This window comes from Heterodontus francisci, chromosome 3, assembly GCF_036365525.1.
Source record: "Heterodontus francisci isolate sHetFra1 chromosome 3, sHetFra1.hap1, whole genome shotgun sequence".
Classification (NCBI taxonomy): domain Eukaryota; kingdom Metazoa; phylum Chordata; class Chondrichthyes; order Heterodontiformes; family Heterodontidae; genus Heterodontus; species Heterodontus francisci.
In genome coordinates this window covers 162,177,222-162,200,575 of record NC_090373.1, presented here as the reverse complement: position 1 = coordinate 162,200,575, position 23,354 = coordinate 162,177,222, and the positions used below count along the sequence as shown (strand labels likewise).

Genomic DNA, 23,354 nt, shown 5'->3' with positions numbered 1-23,354 from the left:
GCTTTTTGTGAAATGCAACACGAAAGGCAATAGTTTGTAATAATAATGAAGAAATGTTTTGGTGGGGATAAAAATCCCAAAATAATGCATTGCCTAACAAAATCAATTAATTCAAAGAGTGAATACAACAAAGACCACATCACAAGATACTTGCAGTTGAGGAGAGCCAGTCAGCCCATCCGAATACATCCCTCCAGAACAACCTTACACTCACCCCCATATCTGCAGTTCATTGTTATCATTCCATGACTTTTCCCTCCACCCTGAAGTCCATTCTAAGCGTTGATCACCCTACATGAGGAACAACTTCTTGGTATCAATCCTAACCTTTACTGATTTGAGCCTGTGTCCCCGAGTCTTACCCATAGTATTTTAATGTATTTATTTTGGCATCTTATTCAACTGTTGGCTGAGTTTCTAATCCCCATACCCATCTTATTACAAAATCACCTCCACCTTTGCAATGTCACCTGTCTTCAGCCCTGCCAAATCCTAAATGTACTTTTAATCATTTGCAAAGTGATGGAAGGTATCATTGACTGTGCGATCAAGCTGCACTTACTCAGCAATAACCTGCTCACTGCTGCTCAGTTTGGGTTCCACCAGGACCACTCAGCTCCAGACTTCATTATAGCCTTAGTTCAAACATGGACAAAAGAGCTGAATTCCAGAGGTGAGATGAGTGACTGCCCTTGACATCATGGCAGCATTGGACCGAGTGTGGCATCAAGGAGCCTTAGTAAAATTGAAGTCAATGGAAATCAAAGGGAAAACTCTCACTGGCTGAAGTCATATCTAGCACAAAGGAAGATGGTTGTTATTGTTGGAGACCAATCATCTCAGCCCCAGGAGATGGCTGCAGGAGTTCCTCAGGACAGTGTCCAAGGTGCAGCAATCTTCAGCTGCTTCATCCATGACCTTCCCTCCAATATAAGGTCAGAAGTAGGATTTTTCATTGATGATTGCACCCTGTTCAGTCCCATTCTGAGCTCCTTAGATAATGAAACATTCTGTATCCGCATGCAGCAAGACATTTTTAGTCTTTCATGCAATGTGAGTATCACTGGCAAGACCAGCATTTGTTCCCATCCCTAATTGCCCTTGAAAAGGTGTTGGGGAGTTACCTTCTTCAATTGCTGCAGTCCATGTGGTGTAAGTACACCTACAGTGCTGTTAGGAAGGGAGTTCCAGGTTTTTGAGCCAGCGACAGTGAAGGAACGACGATATAGTTATCAACCCAAGCCTGAATGTTAGCCAGGTGACATTCGCACCACACAAGTGCCAGGCAAGGGCCATCTCCAACAAGAGAGAATCTAACCATCTCCCCTTAACTTTCAACAGCATTATCATCACTGAATCACCAACCTTCAGCATCCTGGGGATTACCATTGACCAGAAACTTAACTGGATCAGCCATATAAATATTGTGACTACAAGAGCGGGTCAGAGGCTGGGAAGTCTGCAGCGAGTAACTCGTCTCCTGACTCCACAATGTCTGTCCACCATATTACAAGGCACAATTCAAGAGTGTGATGGAATACTCTCCACTTAGCTGGATGAGTGCAGCTCCAACATAACAGAAGAAGCTCGATACCATCCAGGACAAAGCAGCCCATTTGATCGGCACCCCATCCTCCACCTTAAACATTCACTCCCTCCAGCACCAAACCACAATGGCAGCAGTGTGTACCATCTACAAGCAACCCGCAAGCCTCCTTTGACAGCGCCTTCCAAACCTGCAACCACTACCACCAAGAAGGACAAGGGCAGCAGATGCATTGGAACGCCACCACCTGCAAGTTTCCCTTCAAGCCACACACCACCTTTATGCAGAATATATCATCATTCCTTCACTGTCACAGGGTCAAAATCCTGGAACTCTTTCCCGAACAGCACTGTGAGTGTGCCTATACCCCAAGGACTCCATTGTTGCAAGAAGGTGGCTCACCACCTTTTCAGGGGCAATTAGGAATCAGCAGTAAATGCTGGCCTTGCCAGTGATGCCCACATCCCATGAATGAATAAAACAAACTGCTGATGAAACCCTTATTCATGCTGTTACCAGACCTAACTAATCCAGTGCTCTCCTAGCTGGATCCCATCATTCACCCTGCACAAGCTTGATCTCCTCCGAAACTCTACTGCCCCTATCCTAACTTGCAGCAAGGCCCCTCTGCTTATCACCCCTATTCACTAACTTACATTGGTTCCTATTCCATCACTGTCTCAATTTTAAAATTCCCATCCATGTGTTCAAATCCCTGCATGGTTTTGCCCCTTCCTTTCTCTGTGACCTCCTACAAACCTCCAAGAACTCTGTATTCCTCCAACTTTGGCCACTTGTGCATTCCCCACATCCTTTGCCCCACCTTTGGAGTGACTCACCGACTCACACATACTTTGTTTAGCTCCCTTTAACTTTTGGGCTGTATTTTGTTCTTTCACGGGATGTGGGCATTGCGAGCTAAGCCAGCATTTATTGCCCATCCCTAATTGCCCTTGAGAAGGTGGTGGTGAGCTGCCTTCTTGAACCACTGCAGTCCATGTTGGGTAGGTACCCACACAGTCCTGTCAGGGAGTTCCAGGATTTTGACCCAGCAACAGTGAAGGAACGGCAATATAGTTCAAAGTCAGGATGGTGTGTGGCTTGGAGGGGAATTTGCAGGTGGTGATGTTCCCATGCATCTGCTGCCCTTGTCCTTCTAGGCAGGTTTGGAAGGCGCTATCAAAGGACCCTTGGTGATTTGCTGCAGTGCGTCTTGTAAAACGTGCACAGTGCTATCACTGTGCATCATTGGTGGAGGGAGTGAATGTTGAAGGTGGTGGATGGGGTGCCAATCAAGCAGGCTGCTTTGTCCTGTCAATCTAAAGTTTGATTTCTTTTGCAAATTTGAGTAATTTGCATTAAATTATGTAATCCAACCTTCTGCAATTGCCCCTTCACAAATATCTGTTGTTTTCTAACCATCAGCCAATTTCTTATCCATACTCGAGCTTTGCCCTGAAATCACAGAATTTTGATCTTTATTATTACATTTTATGTAGAACTTCAATAAATTCCTAAATCTAAATACTTCATAGGGTTTGGTAAAATCAAGTTGTCACTTCCACAATGAATCAAAGAGGTTGGGCAGGCAAGATCTTCCCCATTTAAAACAATGTTGACTATTGTTAACTAGATTGCTGTTGTACATATTTGTTTCTGAGAACTGACACCATTATTTTAATGGATCTGTAGTTGTCTCTGTCTGTTCTGTCAACGTCTTTCTACATTAGCCTTCCACTGCTACTCTCTGTCTCCTGTTGCCCAGCCAGTTCTTTATCCATCTAGCTAGTACACCCTGGACCCCATGCGACTTCACTTTCTCCATCAGCCTACCATGGGGAACCTTATCAAACGCCTTACTGAAGTCCATGTATATGACATCTACAGCCCTTCCCTCATCAATCAACTTTGTCACTTCCTCAAAGAATTCTATTAAGTTGGTAAGACTTGACCTTCCCTGCACAAAACCATGTTGCCTATCACTGATAAGCCCATTTTCTTCCAAATGGTAGTAGATCCTATCCCTCAGTATCTTCTCCAGCAGCTTCCCTACCACTGACGTCAGGCTCACCGGTCTATAATTACCTGGATTATCCCTGCTACCCTTCTTAAACAAGGGGACAACATTAGCAATTCTCCAGTCCTCCGGGACCTCACCTGTGTTTAAGGATGCTGCAAAGATATCTGTTAAGGCCCCAGCTATTTCCTCTCTCGCCTCCCTCAGTAACCTGGGATAGATCCCATCCGGACCTGGGGACTTGTCCACCTTAATGCCTTTTAGAATACCCAACACTTCCTCCCTCCTTATGCCGACTTGACCTAGAGTAATCAAACATCTGTCCCTAACCTCAACATCCGTCATGTCCCTCTCCTCGGTGAATACCGATGCAAAGTACTCGTTTAGAATCTCACCCATTTTCTCTGACTCCACGCATAACTTTCCTCCTTTATCCTTGAGTGGGCCAATCCTTTCTCTAGTTACCCTCTTGCTCCTTATATATGAATAAAAGGCTTTGGGATTTTCCTTAACCGTTTGCTAAAGATATTTCATGACCCCTTTTAGCCCTCTTAATTCCTCGTTTTAGATTGGTCCTACATTCCCGATATTCTTTCAAAGCTTCGTCTTTCTTCAGCCTCCTAGACCTTATGTATGCTTCCTTTTTCCTCTTTGTTAGTCTCACAATTTCACCTGTCATCCATGGTTCCCTAATCTTGCCATTTCTATCCCTCATTTTCACAGGAACATGTCTCTCCTGCACGCTAATCAACCTCTCTTTAAAAGCCTCCCACATATCAAATGTGGATTTACCTTCAAACAGCTGCTCCCGATCTACATTCCCCAGCTCCTGCCGAATTTTGGTATAGTTGGCCTTCCCCCAATTTAGCACTCTTCCTTCAGGACCACTCTCGTCTTTGTCCATGAGTATTTTAAAACTTACGGAATTGTGATCACTATTCCCAAAGTAGTCCCCTACTGAAACTTCAACCACCTGGCCGGACTCATTCCCCAACACCAGGTCCAGTATGGCCCCTTCCCGAGTTGGACTATTTACATACTGCTCTAGAAAACCCTCCTGGATGCTCCTTACAAATTCTGCTCCATCTAGACCTCTAACACTAAGTGAATCCCAGTCAATGTTGGGAAAATTAAAATCTCCTTTAACCACCACCCTGTTGCTCCTACAGCTTTCCATAATCTGTTTACATATTTGTACCTCTATCTCACGCTCGCTGTTGGGAGGCCTGTAGTACAGCCCTAACATTGTTACCGCACCCTTCCTATTTCTGAGTTCTGCCCATATTGCCTCACTGCTCGAGTCCTCCATAGTGCCCTCCTTCAGCACAGCTGTGATATCCTCTTTGACCAGTAATGCAACTCCTCCACCCCTTTTACCTCCCTCTCTATCCCGCCTGAAGCATCGATATCCTGGGATATTTAGTTGCCAATCATGCCCTTCCCTCAACCAAGTCTCAGTAATCGCAATAACATCATACTCCCAGGTACTAATCCAAGCCCTAAGTTCATCTGCCTTACCTACTACACTTCTTGCATTAAAACAAATGCACCTCAGACCACCAGTCCCTTTGCGTTCATCATCTGCTCCCTGCCTCCTCTTCCCCTTAGTCACACTGACTTCATTATCTAGTTCCTTACAGGCTTTAGTTACTACCTCCTTACTGTCCACTGACCTCCTCATTTGGTTCCCATCCCCCTGCCACATTAGTTTAAACCCTCCCCAACAGCGTTAGCAAAAGCACCCCCAAGGACATTGGTTCCAGTCCGGCCCAGGTGTAGACCGTCCAATTTGTAATAGTCCCACCTCCCCCAGAACTGGTCCCAATGTCCCAAAAATCTGAACCCCTCCCTCCTGCACCATCTCTCAAGCCACGCATTCATCCTGACTATTCTTTCATTTCTACTCTCACTATCACGTGGCACTGGTAGCAATCCAGAGATTACTACCTCTGAGGTCCTACTTTTTAACTTGGCTCCTAACTCCCTAAATTCTGCTTGTCGGACCTCATCCCGTTTTTTACCTATATCATTGGTACCTATGTGCACAACGACAACTGGCTGTTCACCCTCCCTTTTCAGAATGTTCTGCAGCCGATCTGAGACATCCCTGACCCGTGCACCTGGGAGGCAACATACCATTCGGGAGTCTTGTTTTCGACCACAGAACCGCCTATCTACTCCCCTTACAATCGAATCCCCTATGACTATAGCCCTTCCACTCTTTTTCCCGCCCTTCCGAACAGCAGAGGCAGCCACGGTGCCATGAACCTGGCTACTGCTGCCTTCCCCTGGTGAGCCATCTCCCTCAACAGTATCCAAAACGGTATACCTGTTTTGGAGGGAGATGACCGCAGGGGACACCTGCACTGCCTTCCTGCTCTTTCTCTGCCTTTTGGTCACCCATTCCCTTTCTCCCTCAGCAATCCTAATCTGCGGTGTCACCAATTTGCTAAACGTGCTATCCACGACCTCCTCAGAATCGCGGATGCTCCAAAGTGAGTCCATCCGCAGCTCCAGAGCCGTCATGCGGTCTATCAAGAGCTGCAGCTGGACACATTTCCAGCACGTGAAGGAGTCAGGGACATCAGCCGTGTCCCTGAGCTCCCACATTGAGCAAGAGGAGCATAACACGGGTCTGAGATCTCCTGCCATTTTTAATCTTAAGCTTAACTTAGTCTTAACTTAGATAAATGAAAAAGGAACGAAAAGTTTATACCAATCACACGGAAAAAAAAATAAATAGAAAAAGCCTTACCTTATCTACACACCACCGAGTCCTTTTTTTTTGGTTAGAGGAGGAGGGCGGGTGGGAGACACTGCAGGTGTAGTGTCTCGGGTTCAGCCGCTGCCCAAATTTATAGGACTTACTTACCCAGCTGCCACCTCGCTCTCCCTGTCGCCGCTGCAAAAAGAAAAAGCAGATTCAATGGGAACATTCAAAGAGAATTGGTTAAGATGGGAAAATATTTACAGGGCTATGGGGAACGAGCAGGGGAGTGGGATTAATTGGATAGCTCTATGAAAGATCCAGCACAAGCATGATGGGCTGAATGGCCTCCTACTGTGCTGAGTCAATCTATGAGTATTTACACAAAAGATAGTAGAAATCTGAGCTACTCTTCCCCCTGCCCCTTGCCCCCAATGACTATGGATGCTAGTTCACTTGAAACATTCAAATCTGATCTAACTGGACAGATTTTTGTTATCAAGGGATATGGAGCAAAGGTGAGCAAATACGGTTGAGGTACAGACCAGACACGATCTAATTTAATGGCAGAACATGGTCGAAAGGCTGAAAGGCCTATTTCTGTTTCTGTGGCCAAGATTTTAACTCCCCCTGTCGACAGAAACTGAAATTGGTGGGGTGGGGATGGGTGGGGGGGAGGGAGTGGGGAGAGGAAGTTAAAATAGGGGAGTGATTTAACCACTGTGATTCCACATACTTCCCGCTGGTTCCTAATATATTAACCTGCTCCTTTGAACAGATGAGCGGAACACAAGCAGCAAAGCAGCAGGGTCATTGAAGTTTGCAGATTGGCACCCAACTACCATTTCAGTCAGACACTAAATGGGGGAGCAGTGATGGCTTCCCCATCAGGTCAAGCTTGGAGGGACTAGAAAATGTCCTGGGTGGGAGTGAAGTTAAAATGAAGGCAGTGACGTAATCCCTAATATCAATGCTTTCCCTTTGGGTCCAGTATCAACCTGTTTTGAACTGGTGAGCAGGACACCTGCAGGAAGGCACCAGGTCCTTATTTAAATATCCAGATCAGGTCCTGATGATGTGCTTTTCCCAACAACCAGTGATAAAAGTTAGTTGATGTGTCATCACTGAGCATGTTTAAATGTTTGGTTCAAAATGACTTTAACAGAGGTCTTTTCTTTTGGCACAATTGCCAAATGCCCTGCTGAATTTGGGGGAGAAAATGAAGAAATTTACTGTCAGGAAATTAATAAAAATTTCCAATTACGTTGCTTGATATTGAACAGATATTGGTAAACTACAATTGTGAAAGTAATTGTTATTTGCATATTGTGTAATGTGGTGCAAGCCTTAAACATCATTTCAATTTCCTTCCAGAATGAAGATTTGGCTCAGCAAAAGAACAGACAGCTGGGTGAAAGTAAACATTACTGCCCTGTGGCCTTAAAAGAAAAATTTGTTCTTTTTCCGGGTGATCAAGACTGTGCTGCTAGATATCGAGAAAAATATTATTATTTTTCGAATCCAGATGCGAGAGATAAGTTTTTACAAAATCCAGAAGAATATATAAATGTAAAAGAACCTCTAAAGGTAATGATCTTTGAATAGTAATCATCTTCTGCAATAAGAAATGCATTAGTTAATGTAAACTTTTACCCTTCACACAATCATTCTATTTTATTAAATTTATATATATTTTTAAAAATGACAATCTTTTAAAATGACAACTTGTACTGTCAAAATTATTTTGACTTTAATTGTCTTTATTCTGCTTAATGTGGTTAATGTTAATACAAAATATCAAACAAACTGTGAAGATATTCTCAAACAAAACCTTCGATCATCATTAATGATGCTTTGAAAGTTATAGGCCTAGAAATGGGCATGGTGCCCATTTCTTGGGCACTAAATGGCCAATTAATTACGCAATATGGCAGGCAAGAAGCAACCACACACTTTTGGCTGGAAGTGCAGCACCCTCATTTTGGTCGAGCAGATTGCACTGGCAGAATGCGCATATACTAAATGCATTCTAAGTGAAAAGTAATATATTAAAATTTGAGTCCTGCGCTTCTAGCAGGACCCATTTTTCATTTTGGATCACCCCAGCACTTCACTCTCCACCTGCTGTCCTTGCATAACAGAACAGGAAGGCCCCCTCACCAGTGATATTTAAAGGCATCATGCGGTGCTTACAGATTAGTTACTGATTTAGTGGGCTGAATTTTTGCTTTGGGGCTGGGAAACAGGAGCCACAACTGTTTCCGGGTCCTGAACTCACCCCACGGGGAAACTGTCACCTGTTGGAATTTTGACCAAAGTGCCCCCTTAATTGGCATGGGATAGGTTCCCTGTCCAATTAAGGGTAGGTTGCAGGTTCTCAAAGCTGGAGGGCCAATCAGAGGCCATCCAGCTTTAGAGGAGCACCCAGTTGCAGTAAAAGGTAAGTAACGAAGAGGGCATTTCAACCTGAAGGCACGTTTTTGAAAATTTAATTTAAAAATAGAGAAAGCAGCCAAACCACCACAATGGGGGCGATGGCGGTGGTTGGGGAGGAAATTTTTTTACAGGGCAGCCATTGCCTGCACCACCACAAAGGGAGGCCTGTAGGCCTGCCTGGAGCGCTGACCCTCCAGCCTGCCGCAGGGTGCCTGCCTCCAGGCATCTGATCTGTTCCCCCAGTCGTGCTAGGAAACTGGACGCCGACTGGAAAATCCCAGTTGGTCTCTTTAACTTACCTTTAACAAGGCTCTTGGCCAAAATGGCTGACTTCAGGAACAGGCTCCATTTCCGACCTTGGCAGGGCCCAAAAGACCAGCCCAATATTTCTGACCACTGCTTTACTTCTAGGAATTTTTTTTGGCTGCACAGAGAGAGGTTTTGCTGCTTTTTCACTGCTTTGCCTCACAAATAGGTTGCTGACATGGGTGGTCTGGTAGGTTGCCTTTGGGAATACAGGATAAAGAGAAACAGCAAGGAAGACACCACAGAGCAGGAGAAGCTGCCAGGAGAGGGAGGAAGAGAGCATTGAACAAGAGGCCATAGAAGGATGTAATTTTGCACATCATGTTCCCTGTCAGCCGACAATTAGCCTTCCAGCCTCATCCCACTTTCCAGCTCTTGGTCCGTAGCCTTGTAAGTTACGGCACTTCAAGTGTATCTCCAAATACTTTTTAAATGTTTTGTTGGTTTTTTCCACCCTTTCAGGCAGTGAGTTCCAGATCCCCACCATCCTCGGGATGGAAAGATTTCCCCTCAAAACCCCTCTAAACCTCCTACCGCTTACCCTATATCTATGCCCCCTTATTAGGGAACCCTCAACCAAGAGGAATAGGGCCTTCCTATCCACTCTATCTGGACCCCTTATAATTTTACACAATTCAATTAGGTCTCCCCTCAGCCTCCTCTGTTCCAAATAAAACGACCCCAGCCTATCCAATCTTTCCTCACAATTAAAATTCTCCAGTCCAGGTAACATCCTCGTAGGAGGCAGTGACGTAGTGGTATTGTCACTGGACTAGTAACCCAGAGACCCAGGGTATTGCTCTGGGGTCATGGGTTCGAATCCCACCACAGCAGAATGTGGCATTTGAATTCAATTAATAAATCTGGAATTAAAAGCTAGTCTAATGATGGCCATTGTCGATTGTCGTAAAAACTCATCTGGTTCACTATGTCCTTTAAGGAATGAAATCTGCTGTCCTTACCTGGTCTGCCCTATATGTGACTCCAGACCCACAGTAATGTGGTTGACTCTTAAATACTCTCTGAAATAGCCTAGTAAGCTACTCCGTTGTATCCACTGCTACAAAGTCAATAAGAAATAAAACCAGACAGACCACCCGGCATCAACTAGGCACCAGAAATGACAACGGCAAACCCAGCCCTGTCGACACTGCAAAGTCCTCCTTACTAATATCTGGGGGCTTGTGCCAAAGGTGGGAGAGCTGTCCCACAGACTAGTCAAGCAACAGTCTGACATAGTCATACTCACTGAATCATAGAGGAAGACAGGCAGTGCAGGAGTCCCCTGTGGTCATCCACCTCTCTAACAGATATACCGCTTTGGATATTGTTGGGGGAGATGGCTCAGGGGAAAGCAGCAAGAGCCAGGTTTATGACACCTTAATTGGCTCTGCGGCACAGGAGGGGAGGAAGAAGAGTGGCAGGGCTATAATTATAGGGGATTCAATCATAACGGGAACAGACAGGCGTTTCTGCAGCCGCAAAAGAGATTCCAGGATGGTATGTTGCCTCCCTGGTGCTAAGGTCAAGCGACACAAGCAAAAACTTTCCCCACTATGCTGAGCAGGGAGATTCCACGGTAGTTGTTGCAGTCACCGCGGTCACCTTTGTTTTTATAGAGGGTGATGATATTGGCATCGCGCATGTCCTGAGGTACTGCTCCCTCGTCCCAGCACAGGCATAGCAGTTCATGTAGTGCTGAGAGTGTAGCAGGCTTGGCACTCTTGATTATTTCAGGGGTAATGCTTTCCTTCCCAGGGGCTTTTCCGCTGGCTAGAGAATCAATGGCATCACTGAGTTCCGATTTTGTTGGCTGTACGTCCAGCTCATCCATGACTGGTAGAGGCTGGGCTGCATTGAGGGCAGTCTCAGTGACAACATTCTCCCTGGAGTACAGTTCTAGGTAGTGCTCAACCCAGCGGTCCATTTGTTTGCGTTGGTCAGTGATTATGTCCCCTGATTTAGATTTGAGGTGGGCGATCTTCTTGATGGTTGGCCCAAAAGCTCTCTTAATGCCTTCATACATTCCTCTGATGTTTCCGGTGTCTGAGGCCAGATGAATATGACTGCATAGGTGTTGCCAGTAGTCATTTGCTCAGCGTCTGGCTGTTCTTTGTGCAGTGCTTCTGGCTGCTTTAAGTACTACGGATGTTAACTCGCTGGGGGCTTTCTTGTAGTTCAACAGTGCAATGCGCTTAGCGGCTATGACAGGTTCCAGCTCTTCATTATGAGATTGAAACCAGTCTGCATTTCTCTTCGCACGTTTGCCGTAGGTGGTCAAAGCTGACTCATAGATGGTGTCTCTGATGTGGGCCCACTTGGTCTCAGCATCCCCTGTGGGAGTGTTTTGAAGGGCTGTTACAAGTGAATTTAGAAAATTTTGTAACAGCTGTGGATGAGAAATTCTGCTCATGTTGATGCGCGGGTGGCCCTTCTGCTTGGAATGATGCAACTTTTCTGGTTTGAGTCTAACCTTGCTGCACACCAGGGAGTGGTCGGTGTCGCAGTCCGCACTGTGGAAGCTGCGTGTGATTTGAACACTGTTTAAGGAGGCTCACCTTGTGACGATGAGGTCTAACTGGTGCCAACGACGCAATCTTGGGTGCCTCCATGAAACCTGGTGACAGGGTTTCGTGTGAAAGAACAAATTGGTGATGCAGAGGTTATGATAGGTACACAACTCAAGCAGACTCTGCCTGTTCTCATTCATCCTTCCAACACCATAGCGCCCAAGGCAGGAGGGCCATGAGTCATGGTCGGCCCCAACCCTGGCATTAAAGTCCCCCAGCAGGAACAGGTGTTCAGTGTTGGGGATGCTGCTAATGATATGGAGTTCCTCGTAGAACTGGTCTTTAGCTTCAGGTGGGGAGCAGAGTGTTGGAGCATAGATGCTGAGTAGGTGTACTGGACCAGAGGTGGTGAGCAGTCGGATGGACAGTATGCGTTCCGAGCCATTTGAGGGAGGCTCTATCATGCTGAGCAAGGAGTTTCTGATGGCGAAGCCCACTCCATGCTGTATTGGTTCTTCAGGATCCCTGCCCTGCCAAAAGAAGGTGTAGTCTTGCTCTGCTAGAGATCCACTCGCGGGGAGGCGTGTCTCCTGAAGTGCTGCAATGTCTACATTGAGTCTACTGAGCTCGTTGTTAATGATGGCGGTCTTCCAAGAATCGTTGATTTGTGTAAGGTCTTCCGACAGGCCAGGACACATAGTTCTGATGTTCCAGCTTGCAAAGCGAAGGGCAGGTACCTTCTTTCCTTTTTTCATGTTGTTTGGTGCGGTGTTGCAGTCCACTTTTCGGGCAATGACCCTGAGCTCCAAGCACCCATTGAAGCAGGTGGACTGTGGCGGGACAGAACCTTATTGACCGGGGGCTGCCCGGGTTTGAGGCGGGCGGTAGCTGTCCAGTGAGGTGCGATGACCTCTCCCACCGACAAAGGCAACCCGTGGCGCCCAATCTCTACGCCAATTTAGCTGGACTTATAACCCGTAACTGCTGCCTTCCGTGTTGTTTCAGTCGCTGTGAGGCAACTATGGAGTGACCTCTCCATGGCGCATGCCTGGGCGAATGTATGGAGGTTGAGAGTTGCCCAATTGTCGAAACCCCCCTCTCAGCCTTTCTGGTGGGGTCCAAAGGAGTGCAGAGCACGACGTTTGGCACCGGTATGGCTGCAGGAACTGCCGGAAACATGCCAAAGGTGACGCATGACCGCCTACAGGGTTCCACTCCGGATTTTCTGTTAGGGTTTACTCTCTTAGCCTTGGTCTCTCCCGAGACGCCCACAAGGCAGTGGGGTTGTTAGGGCCCCTACACAGGTGTAGGATGATGCCGGTGGGAGGAGGGGGTGCGAGGGGGAGTGGTGGAGGGAAGGGGGTGCGAGGGGGAGCTGGGAAGGGGGCTGTAAGGGGGTAGGGGGGGTGCAGGGGAAGAGGGTGCAGGGGGGAAGATGGTGCGAGGGGGGGAGCTGGGAAGGGGTTGTGAGGGGGGAGGGGGTGTGGGGGGGGTGGTGAGCTGAGAGAGTGGAGCTGGGAAGGGGAGGGTGGAAGGGGGGGAAGGGGAAGGGGGGAAAGTGGGTGCAGATAATAAGCCATTTCCTCAGTTCCCACCATAGACGCCTGGAAATCTCGTCCGCGTCCTTCGGGATGTGAGCGTCATCCTCGGGCGCCGGTACCAGCATTGCCGACAGTGCGCTGCAGCTGCTCTCCGAGCCATCTCCCGCGGGCGCTTTGAAGTTGCGGCCGAGGAGCCGTTCGTGGCTTTTTGGGTGTTCGGGGCACCTTTTCGCAAGGCTTCCCTAGGGTCCCGCTGCTCCTTCTTCTCTTCAATGGACTTACCGCACGCTGTGGCCACGGACACTCTGGACGGTGAAGACAGCAGGATTGGAGATCAAAGTATCACCAACTGTACTTTTCAGTTTCATCCGGACTGCGATCAATTTCATTGAGAAAACAGATTGGGTCGACTAGGCCTATATTCACTAGAGTTTAGAAGAATGAGAGGGGATCTCATAGAAACCTATAAAATTCTAACAGGACTAGACAGGCTAGATGCAGGGAGTCTGTTCCCAATGGCTGGGGAGTCCAGAACCAGGAGTCATCGTCTCAGAATACGGGGTATGCCATTTAGAACCGAGATGAGGAGAAATTTCTTCACTCAGAGGGTGGTGAACCTGTGGAATTCTCTACCGCAGAAAGCAGTGGAGGCCAAGTCATTAAATATATCCAAGAAGGAGATAGAAATATTTCTTAATGCCAAAGGGATCAAGGGATATGGGGAGAAAGTGGGAACAGGGTACTGAATTAGACGATCAGCCATGATCTTTTTTGAATGGCAGAGCAGGCCCGAATGGCCTACTCCTGCTCCTATTTTCTATGCTTCTATGTTTCTGTACCTTACAGACATTGTCCCAGACACCACCATCATCATATTCGGGTGTGTCCTGTCCCACCGGCAGGACAGACCCAGCAGAGGTGATGGCACAGTGGTGTACTTTCGGGAGGGAGTTGCCCTGGGAGTCCTCAACATCGACTCCAGACCCATGAACTCTCATGGGCAAGGAAACGTCCTGCTGATTACCCCCTACCTCGCCCCCTCAGCTGATGAATCAGTACTCCTCCATGTTGAACACCACTTGGAGGAAGCACTGAGAGTGCAAGGATGCAGAATGTACTCTGGGTGGGGAACTTCAATGTCCATCACCAAGAGTAGCAGCACTGCTGGCGGAGTCCTAAAGGACATAGCCACTCGACTGGGTCTGCGGCAAGTGGTGAGGGAACCAACAAGAGGGAAAAACATACTTGACCTCGTCTTCGCCAATCTGCCTGCTGCAGATGCATCTGTCCATGACAGTATTGGTAGGAGTGATCACCACACAGTCCTGTGGAGACGAAGTCCCACCTCAACATTGAGGATACCCTCCATTGTGTTGTGTGACACCATCACCCTGCTAAATGGGATAGATTTTGAACAGATCTAGCAGTGCAAAACTGGGCAGCCATGAGGTGCTCTGGGCCATCAGCAGCAGAATTGTACTCAACCACAATCTGTAACCTCATGGTCTGGCATATCCCCAACTCTACCATTACCATCAAGCCGGGAGACCAACCCTGGTTCAATGAAGAGTGCAGGAGGGCATGCCAGGAGCAGCACCAGGCATACCTCAAAATGAGATGTCAACCTGGTGAAGCTGCAACCCAGGACTACTTGCATGCCAAACAGCATAAGCAGCATGCGATGGACTGAGCTAAGCGATCCCATAACCAACGGATCAGATCTAAGCTCTGCAGTTCTGCCACATCCAGTCGTGAATGGTGGTGGACAATTAAACAACTCATTGGAGGAGGTGGCTCCACAAATATCCCCATCCTCAATGATGGAGGAGCCCAGCATATCAGTGCAAAAGATAAGTCTGAAGTATTTTCAACAATCTTCAACCAGAAGTGCCGAGTGGATGATCCATCTCGACCTCCTCCTGAAGTCCCCAGCATCACAGATGCCAGTCTTCAGCCAATTCGATTCACTCTGTGTGATATCAAGAAATGACTGAAGGCACTGGATACTGCAAAGGCTATGGACCCTGGCAACATTCTGGCAATAGTACTGAAGACCTGTACTCCAGAACGTGCTGCACCCCTAGCCAAGATGTTCCTGTACAGCTACAATCCCGGCATCTACTCGGCAATGTGGAAAATTGCCCATGTCTATCCTGTACTCAAAAAGTAGGACAAGTCCAAACCGGCCAATTACTGCCCCATCAGTCCACTCTCAATCACCAGTAAAGTGATGGAAGGTGTCGTCGACAGTGCTATCAAGCGGCACTTGTTTCGCAATAACCTGCTCAGTGATGCTCAGTTTGGGTTCCACCTGGGCCAATCAGCTCCTGACCTCATTACAGCCTTGGTTCAAACATGGACAAAAGAGCTGAACTCAAGAGGTGAGGTTAGAGTGACTGCCCTTGACATCAAGGCAGCATTTGACCGAAAATGGCATCAAGGAGCCCTAGCAAAACTGGACTCAGTGGGAATCAGGGGGAAATTCTCCACTGGTTGGGATTGTACCTTGCACAAAGGAAGATGTTTGTGGTTGTTGGAGGTTAATCATCTCAGCTCCAAGCCATCACTGCAGGAGTTCGTCGGGGTAGTGTTCTCGGCCCAACCACCTTAAGCTGCGTCATGAATGACCTTCCTTCAATCATAAGGTCAAAAGTGGGTATGTTCGCTGATGATTGCACAATGTTCAGCACCATTCGCGATTCCTCAGTGTAGAGATGCAGCAAGACCTGGACAATATCCAGGCTTGGGCTGATAAGTGGCAAGTAACATACATGCCAAACAAGTGCCAGGCAATGACCATCTCCAACAGGAGAGAATCTAACCATCTCCTCTTGACATTCAATGGCATTACGATTGCTGAATCCCACGCTGTCAACATCCTGGGGGCTACCATTGACCAGAAACTGAATTGGATTAGCCATATAAATACCGTGGGTACAAGAGCAGGTCAGAGACTAGGAATCTTGTGCGAGTAACTCATCTCCTGACTCCCCAAAGCCTGTCCACCATCTGCACTGCACAAGTCAGGAGTGATGGAATACTGTCCACTTGCCTGGATGAGTGCAGCTCCAACAACACTCAAGAAGCTCAACACCATCCAGGACAAGGGAGCCCACTTGATTGGCACTCCATCCACCATCTTCGACATTCCCTCCCTTCACCACCAATACACAGTGGCAACACTGTGTACCATCTACAAGATGCACTGCAGCTACTTATCAAGGCTCCTTAGATATCACCTTCCAAACTTGCGACCTCTAACTCCTAGAAGGACCAGGCCAGCAGATGCATGGGAACACCAGCGTCTGCCAATTTCCCTCCAAGCCACACATCATCCTGACTTGGAACTATATTGCTGTTCCTTCACTGTCGCTGGGTCAGGAGGGCTTGAGTTATAAAGAGAGATTGGATAGGCTGGGTCTGTTTTCCCTGGAGCGAAGGAGGCTGAGAGGGGACATGATAGAGATATTTAAAATTATGAGAGGCATAGATAGGGTAGATAGCCAGAATCTGTTTTCCATGGTAGGGGTGACTAAAACTAGAGGGTACAGATTTAAGGTGAGAGGGAGGAGGTTTAAAGGGAATCAAAGGGGTAAATTTTTCACACAGAATAGTAGGTATCTGGAATGAGCTGCCTGAGGAGGTGGTGGTGGCAGGAACAGTAGCAACATTTAAGAGGCATCTGGACAGGTACTTGAATGAGCAAGGCATAGAGGGACATGGAATTAATGCAGGCAGGTGGGATTAGTATCGATAGGCATTATGGTCGGCATGGACGCGGTGGGCCGAAGGACCTGTTTCTATCATGTACGACTCTATGACTCTAAAATCCTGGAACTCCCTTCCCAACAGCACTGTGGATGTACCTACACCAGATGGATTGCAGCAGTTCAAGAAGGCAGCTCGCCACCATCTTCTCAAGGGGTACTAGGGATGTGCAATAAATGCTGGCCCAGCCAGCGATGCTCACATCCCATGAAAGAATTAAAAAAACTACATCTACTGGTTCCCCTTTATCTACCCTACTAGTTTCATCCTCAAAAGACTCTCATAAATTTGTCAAACACTATTTTCCTTTCGTAAAACCAGGTTGACTTTATCGGATCATACTATGATTTTCTACGTGCATTGTAAGACTTCCTTCATAATAAATTCCAGCACTTTCCCAACGACTGATGTCAGGCTAACTGGCCTGTATGTAGTTCCCTGTTTTCTCTCTCCCTCCTTTCTTGAATAGCTCTGTTACATTTTCTAACATACAATCTGGGATCGTTCTAGAATCTAGGGACTTTTGGAAAATCATAACCAGCACATCCACAATCTCTGCAGCCCTCTTTTAGAACCTAGGATGTAGGCCATCAGGTCCTGGGCATTTCTCAGATTTTAGTCCCTTAAGTTTCTCCAGTACTTTTTCTCTGCTGATAATTCCTCACTCTTATTAGCCCTTAGGTTACCCTATATTTCTAGTATGTAACTTGTGAAGACAGGCACAAAAGCAATGTCTCTGCCATTTCCTCATTTCCCATTATGATTTCTCCTATCTCTGCCTCTAAGGAACCAACGTTTACTTTAGCTGTTCTGCTTTTTATATATTGTAAAAGCTGTTACAATCTGTTTTTATATTCCTGGCTAGCTTACTCTCATGTTCTATTTTTTCCCTTTTTATCAACTTTTTGGTGACCCTTTGTTGGTTTCTAAAACACTGTCAATCCTCAGGCTTACTACTATTTTGTGCAACATTATAAGCCTCTTCTTTTCATCTAATAATATCTGTGACTTCCTTCGTAAGTCATGGATGTATCTTTCTTGCTGAGTTTTTGTTATTTCACAGAATTACAGAATTATTACAGCACAAAAGGAGGCCATTCGGCCCATCGTGTCTGCACCAGCACTCCAATTGAACAATTCACCTGGTGCCATTCCCCTGCCTTCTCCCTGTAAGTCTGCACATTTTTCCCTTTCAGATAACAGCCTTATTCCCTTTTGAATGCCTCGAATGAATCTGCCTCCGCCACACTCTGAGGGAGTGCATTCCAGACCTTAACCACTGCTGTGTGAAAAAGTTTTTCCTCATGTCACTTTTGCTTCTCTTGCCAATTACTTTAAATCTGTGCCCTTTCATTCTCAATCCTTTCACAAGTGGGAACAGTTTCTCTCTATCTGCTCTGTCCAGACCCTTCATGATTTTGAATACCTCTATCAAGTCACCTCTCAGCCTTTTCTTCTCTAAGGAAAACTGTCCCAACTTCTCCAATCAATCTGCATAACTGAAGTTCCTCATCCCTAGAACCATTCTTGTGAATCTTTTCTGCACTCTCTCCAATGCTTTCACATCTTTCCTAACATGTCGTTCTCAGTACTGAATGCAATACTCCAGCTGAGGCCGAACTAGTGTCTTATACAAGTTCAACATAACCTCCTTCCTCTTGCACTCTATGCCCCTAGTAATTAAGCCTAGGATACTATATGCTTTATTAACCACACACTCAACCTGTCCTGCTATCTTCAATGACTTATGCACATATACCCCCAAGTCCCTCTGCTTCTGCACCCATTTAGAGTTGTACCCTCTATGTTATATTGCCTCTCCATGGTGTTCCTACCAAAATGAATCACTTCACATTTGACCGCATTGAACTTCATCTGCCACTTTTCCACCTATTCCACCAACTTGTCTATGTCCGATTGAAGTTCTACACTATCCTTCTCACAGTTCACAATCCTTCCAAGTTTCCTATCTGCAAATTTTGAAATTATGTCCTATACAGCAAGGTCTAGGACATTAATATATATCAGGAAGAACAATTTAATGAAATGTACTTTTATTGAACATTTTGAATTGTTTCTTTAAATTCTTCCCACTGTTTATTTACCGCCATACCTTTTAGTCTATTTACCCAATCAACCTTCACCATCTCTCCTCTCATATCCTTGTAATTGGCTTTGTTTAAGATTTGTATTTGGGATGGAGTATGTCTCTTTCAAACTTAATATTATGATCACTTTTTTCCCAGTGAATCTTTTCCTATGGGATTCATAATTAACCCTGCCTCATTGCACAGTACTAAGAACTAAAATAGCTTTATCCATAGTTGGTTCCACAACATATTGTTCTAGAAACTTGTCACGAAAGCATTCTACAAACTCATCTTCCAGACTGCCTTTGCCAATTTGTTTGATCCAGTGAAAATTAAAGTGTTCTCTTCCCACTGCCTTGTGAGTAGATGCCTGGAGGGCTTCCTGCCCCTGGGGCAATCAAGGATGTCCCTCCTCCTCTTCACTGCCTCAAGGCCTTCAGTGCAGCATTACAGAACCTTGGTGTCTGCTCATTCCTTCGTTGAGCCATGGCTTCAAAAACTTAATTACACAGTTTTTGCAACCAGAATGCACCTCTCTTTAAGATGCCTTTAAGTGGCATCCTGCTTACTGACATCAGCTGTTGCTAAACTTGCATCTCATGAATTACACTGGTGCACACACAATTAGAACATTAGAACATTAGAACATTACAGCGCAGTACAGGCCCTTCGGCCCTCGATGTTGCGCCGACCATCTGACCTACACTATTCCATTTTCATCCATATGTCTATCCAATGACCACTTAAATGCCCTTAAGGTTGGCGAGTCTACTACTGTTGCAGGCAGGGCGTTCCACGCCCCTACTACTCTCTGCGTAAAGAAACTACCTCTGACATCTGTCCTATATCTTTCACCCCTCAACTTAAAGCTATGTCCCCTCGTGTTTGCCATCATCATCCGAGGAAAAAGACTCTCACTATCCACCCTATCTAACCCACTGATTATCTTATATGTCTCTATTAAGTCACCTCTCCTCCTCCTTCTCTCTAACGAAAACAACCCCAAGTCCCTCAGCCTTTCCTCGTAAGACCTTCCCTCCATACCAGGCAACATCCTAGTAAATCTCCTCTGCACCCTTTCCAAAGCTTCCACATCCTTCCTATAATGCGGTGACCAGAACTGCACGCAATACTCAAGGTGCGGCCTCACCAGAGTTTTGTACAGCTGCATCATGACCTCGTGGCTCCGAAACTCGATCCCCCTACTAATAAAAGCTAACACACCATATGCCTTCTTAACAGCCCTATTAACCTGGGTAGCAACTTTCAGGGATTTATATACCTGGACACCAAGATCTCTCTGCTCATCTACACTACCAAGAATCTTCCCATTAGCCCAGTACTCTGCATTGCTGTTACTCCTTCCAAAGTGAATCACCTCACACTTCTCCGCATTAAACTCCATTTGCCATCTCTCAGCCCAGCTCTGCAGCCTATCTATGTCCCTCTGTACCCTACAACACCCTTCGACACTATCCACAACTCCACCGACCTTCGTGTCATCCGCAAATTTACTAACCCACCCTTCTACACCCTCATCCAGGTCATTTATAAAAATGACAAATCAGCAGGCAGCATAGGTATCGTATGCTGCCTGTATTAGTACTAAACTAGTGTAGGTAGTCTGTGACTTGTGCACCCGTTTTTGGGTGCAATCTAATTTTGGGGCCATTGTTTGCAGATTTTCCCATGGTAACTTTCTCGACAAAGGGTTGTTAGTCCAGCTGCAATAACTCTGCTCGATTCTAGCTCGAATAGTTTTAAACAAGTTTTATTGACTAATAACAATATTAGGTTTTATATAACTGTTCCACAGTATTATATTAAATGTCAAGATGAGATGCAAATAATACAACCTGGTTTGTAAGCCCAGAGCAATCACTTTGGCTCTCTAGGCTGCCTGAGTGTCTTGGGCTTCTGACTGATCCTGAGAGCTCCCACCCCAACATCCTGGTTCCTAAAATCTGGAACAATCAGCTCCAGTCCTCTAGGCCATCCGTGCAGCTGTGTAGCTCCTGATCTTGCTAAGAATTCTGTGCTTTAGAAAGGTAACAGGTTCTTGTCTTGGATATTGTCAGATAACTTGAGCCGTGTCTTCATATAACATAATATGCAGGTGCACATTTACTGATGCTACATATTTAGATGTTCACCCCATTGCTAACCTTTTCAGCCTCCAACTCTGTTCCAGCTTTGTTTATTATACTGTACGTTCATAGCCAAATCTTTTTTTACTGTGGTATTTCGTGCCTTGGCAACTAGTCTCTTATCAGTATGGGCCATTTTTTGACCTGGTGTTTATCATTCTCTGTCTAGTTTCCAAACTGACTTTACTGATACATTTGTTCGAAAGATATAAATGCATTACAAAGCCTGCTGGAATACTTTGTCCAAGTTAAACCATTTTAAGAAATTCTAACAGCCATGGAATCTTAGAGTCGTATTTAACTTGAAATGCTGTTCTTTCCTACAGGAACCTGGGTTGAGTCCAGAAACAACTAATCAAATGAAAATGTCCACTCTGCTGACCATAAGAACCCTAAGGGAAATGAGTTTGGATATCCTCAATCCACTTGATAGTGAATACTTGTCCAAAATGTAGAATTGCCCAACATTGTGTGCTAAGTTGTCCTTCTCACTTAGAGAAACTAGCGGTGGCTGATTCAGGAAATGGACAATTCACACGGCTACTTGCTTTTTGGGGTTTAATACATTTTAGGGCTTATTTTGTTACTTGACTCAAAACTTAACCTGTGCTTTACATTATGGTGCCGGCACTGGGTGTCAAAAGCTGTGCAAGTGTTCCAGTCCTTAGCAGTAAATCTTTCAAATTGATAGTTCAAAACAGTTGCAATAAATTAGGTTGTTGCACATGACGAATGTGTATCACTGAGGTTCTGTGATTTGTGTGTAACTGTTCTGTTTAATACTGTAACTTAATGCAAGCCACAAAATTTTGTGTCTGAAAAAAATCACTCAAAAAATAATTTTAGTTACACCCATAAAAATATGATTTTTGTTTTGAAACAGTTACCTCCACTGAGATTATTCATATTTGGAGCTAAAGGATCTGGTAAAACAATCCATAGCAGGTGGCTGGCAAACAAATTGGACATCTTTCACATTCAGTTCGTAAAACTTCTTCAGGAGCTCCTTATTCCTAAAACTAAGAAAATGATTGGGCCTGAATATGATGATGAACCAACAGACGAGGAGCTGGCTGACATAGCGACCATCATGGCTCTTGAAGGGGTTGAACAACCTGAAAAAAATGAGGATGAACATGAGGAAAAACAAGAGGTAGAACTCATATTATTTAATAGAAATATATACATAAAAATGCCAGTCGGCATTTTCCCCATCATCAATTTAAAAGCGCATTCTAGGGTTCTCTGATGGCCTAGTACATGAACGAACCGCTCAGTGTATTACTAAATTATCCAGCCTAGAATGATCTGGAATCGACTTCTAGACTGTACTGAGTTAGTAAACCTTGGTTGGAGTGCAACAGTTGGCCTCAATATTGCATGACGAAAGAGAGCAAAAGTCAACTACAATTCCTATTAGTGATTTCCAATGGAGTGTTTATTTATGGGCATAGGATGAGAACAGGATCATGCTCAGCTGTGAATCTGTCCATTGAATAGCCTGTGAACAGACCGGTATTCTCTTCCCAGCATCGGTGTTTCTGTGATGTAATTTCTTCATAATTCTATGTTCTGGCAGAGCAGGACTTCTGCTTAGTCTTCCTATTGGAACAATGACTTAGTTTCCAGGATTGGTGTTCATCTGACAAACATAGCCAATATCAGAAATGACTGAAGGCACTGGATACTCAAAGGCTATGGGCTCTGACAATATTCTGGCAATAGTACTGAAGACCTGTGCTCCAGAACTTGCCGCACCCCTAGCCAAGCTATTCCAGTAGAGCTACAACATTGGCATCTACCTGGCAATATGGAAAATTGCACAGGTATGTCCTGTACACAAAAAGCAGGACAAATCCAACCCGGCCTACTACCGCCCCATCTGTCTACTCTCAATCATCAGTAAAGTGATGGAAGGTGTCATCGACAGTGCTATCAAGTGGCATTTGCTTAGCAATAACCTGCTCAGTGACACACAGTTTGGGTTCTGCCAGGGCCACTCAGCTCCAGACCTCATTACAGCCTTAGTTCAAACATGGACAAAAGAGCTGACTTCAAGAGGTGAGGTATGAGTGACTGCCCTTGCCATCATTTGACCGAGTATAGTATCAACGAGCCCTAGCGAAACTGAAGTCAATGGGAATCGGGGAAAACTCTCCGCTGGTAGGATCGTACCTAGCACAAAGGAAGATGGTCATGGTTGTTGGAGGTCAATCTGCTCAGCTCCAGGAGTTCCTCAGGGTAGTATCCTAGGCCCAACCATCTTCAGCTGCTTCATCAATGACC

General features: G+C 45.8%; 1 protein-coding gene across 5 annotated transcripts in view; it reads left to right on the top strand.

Moving 5' to 3' along the window:
* Positions 1-23,354, top strand: part of ak9 (adenylate kinase 9) — a 455,773-nt gene that overhangs the window by 244,563 nt on the left and 187,856 nt on the right. For all 5 annotated transcript variants that reach the window (XM_068027233.1, XM_068027231.1, XM_068027230.1 and 2 more), the window contains 2 exons: positions 7,645-7,857; positions 21,952-22,221. In XM_068027233.1, the coding sequence (XP_067883334.1) occupies positions 7,645-7,857; positions 21,952-22,221 (483 nt within the window). The remainder of the gene's footprint in view (positions 1-7,644; positions 7,858-21,951; positions 22,222-23,354) is intronic.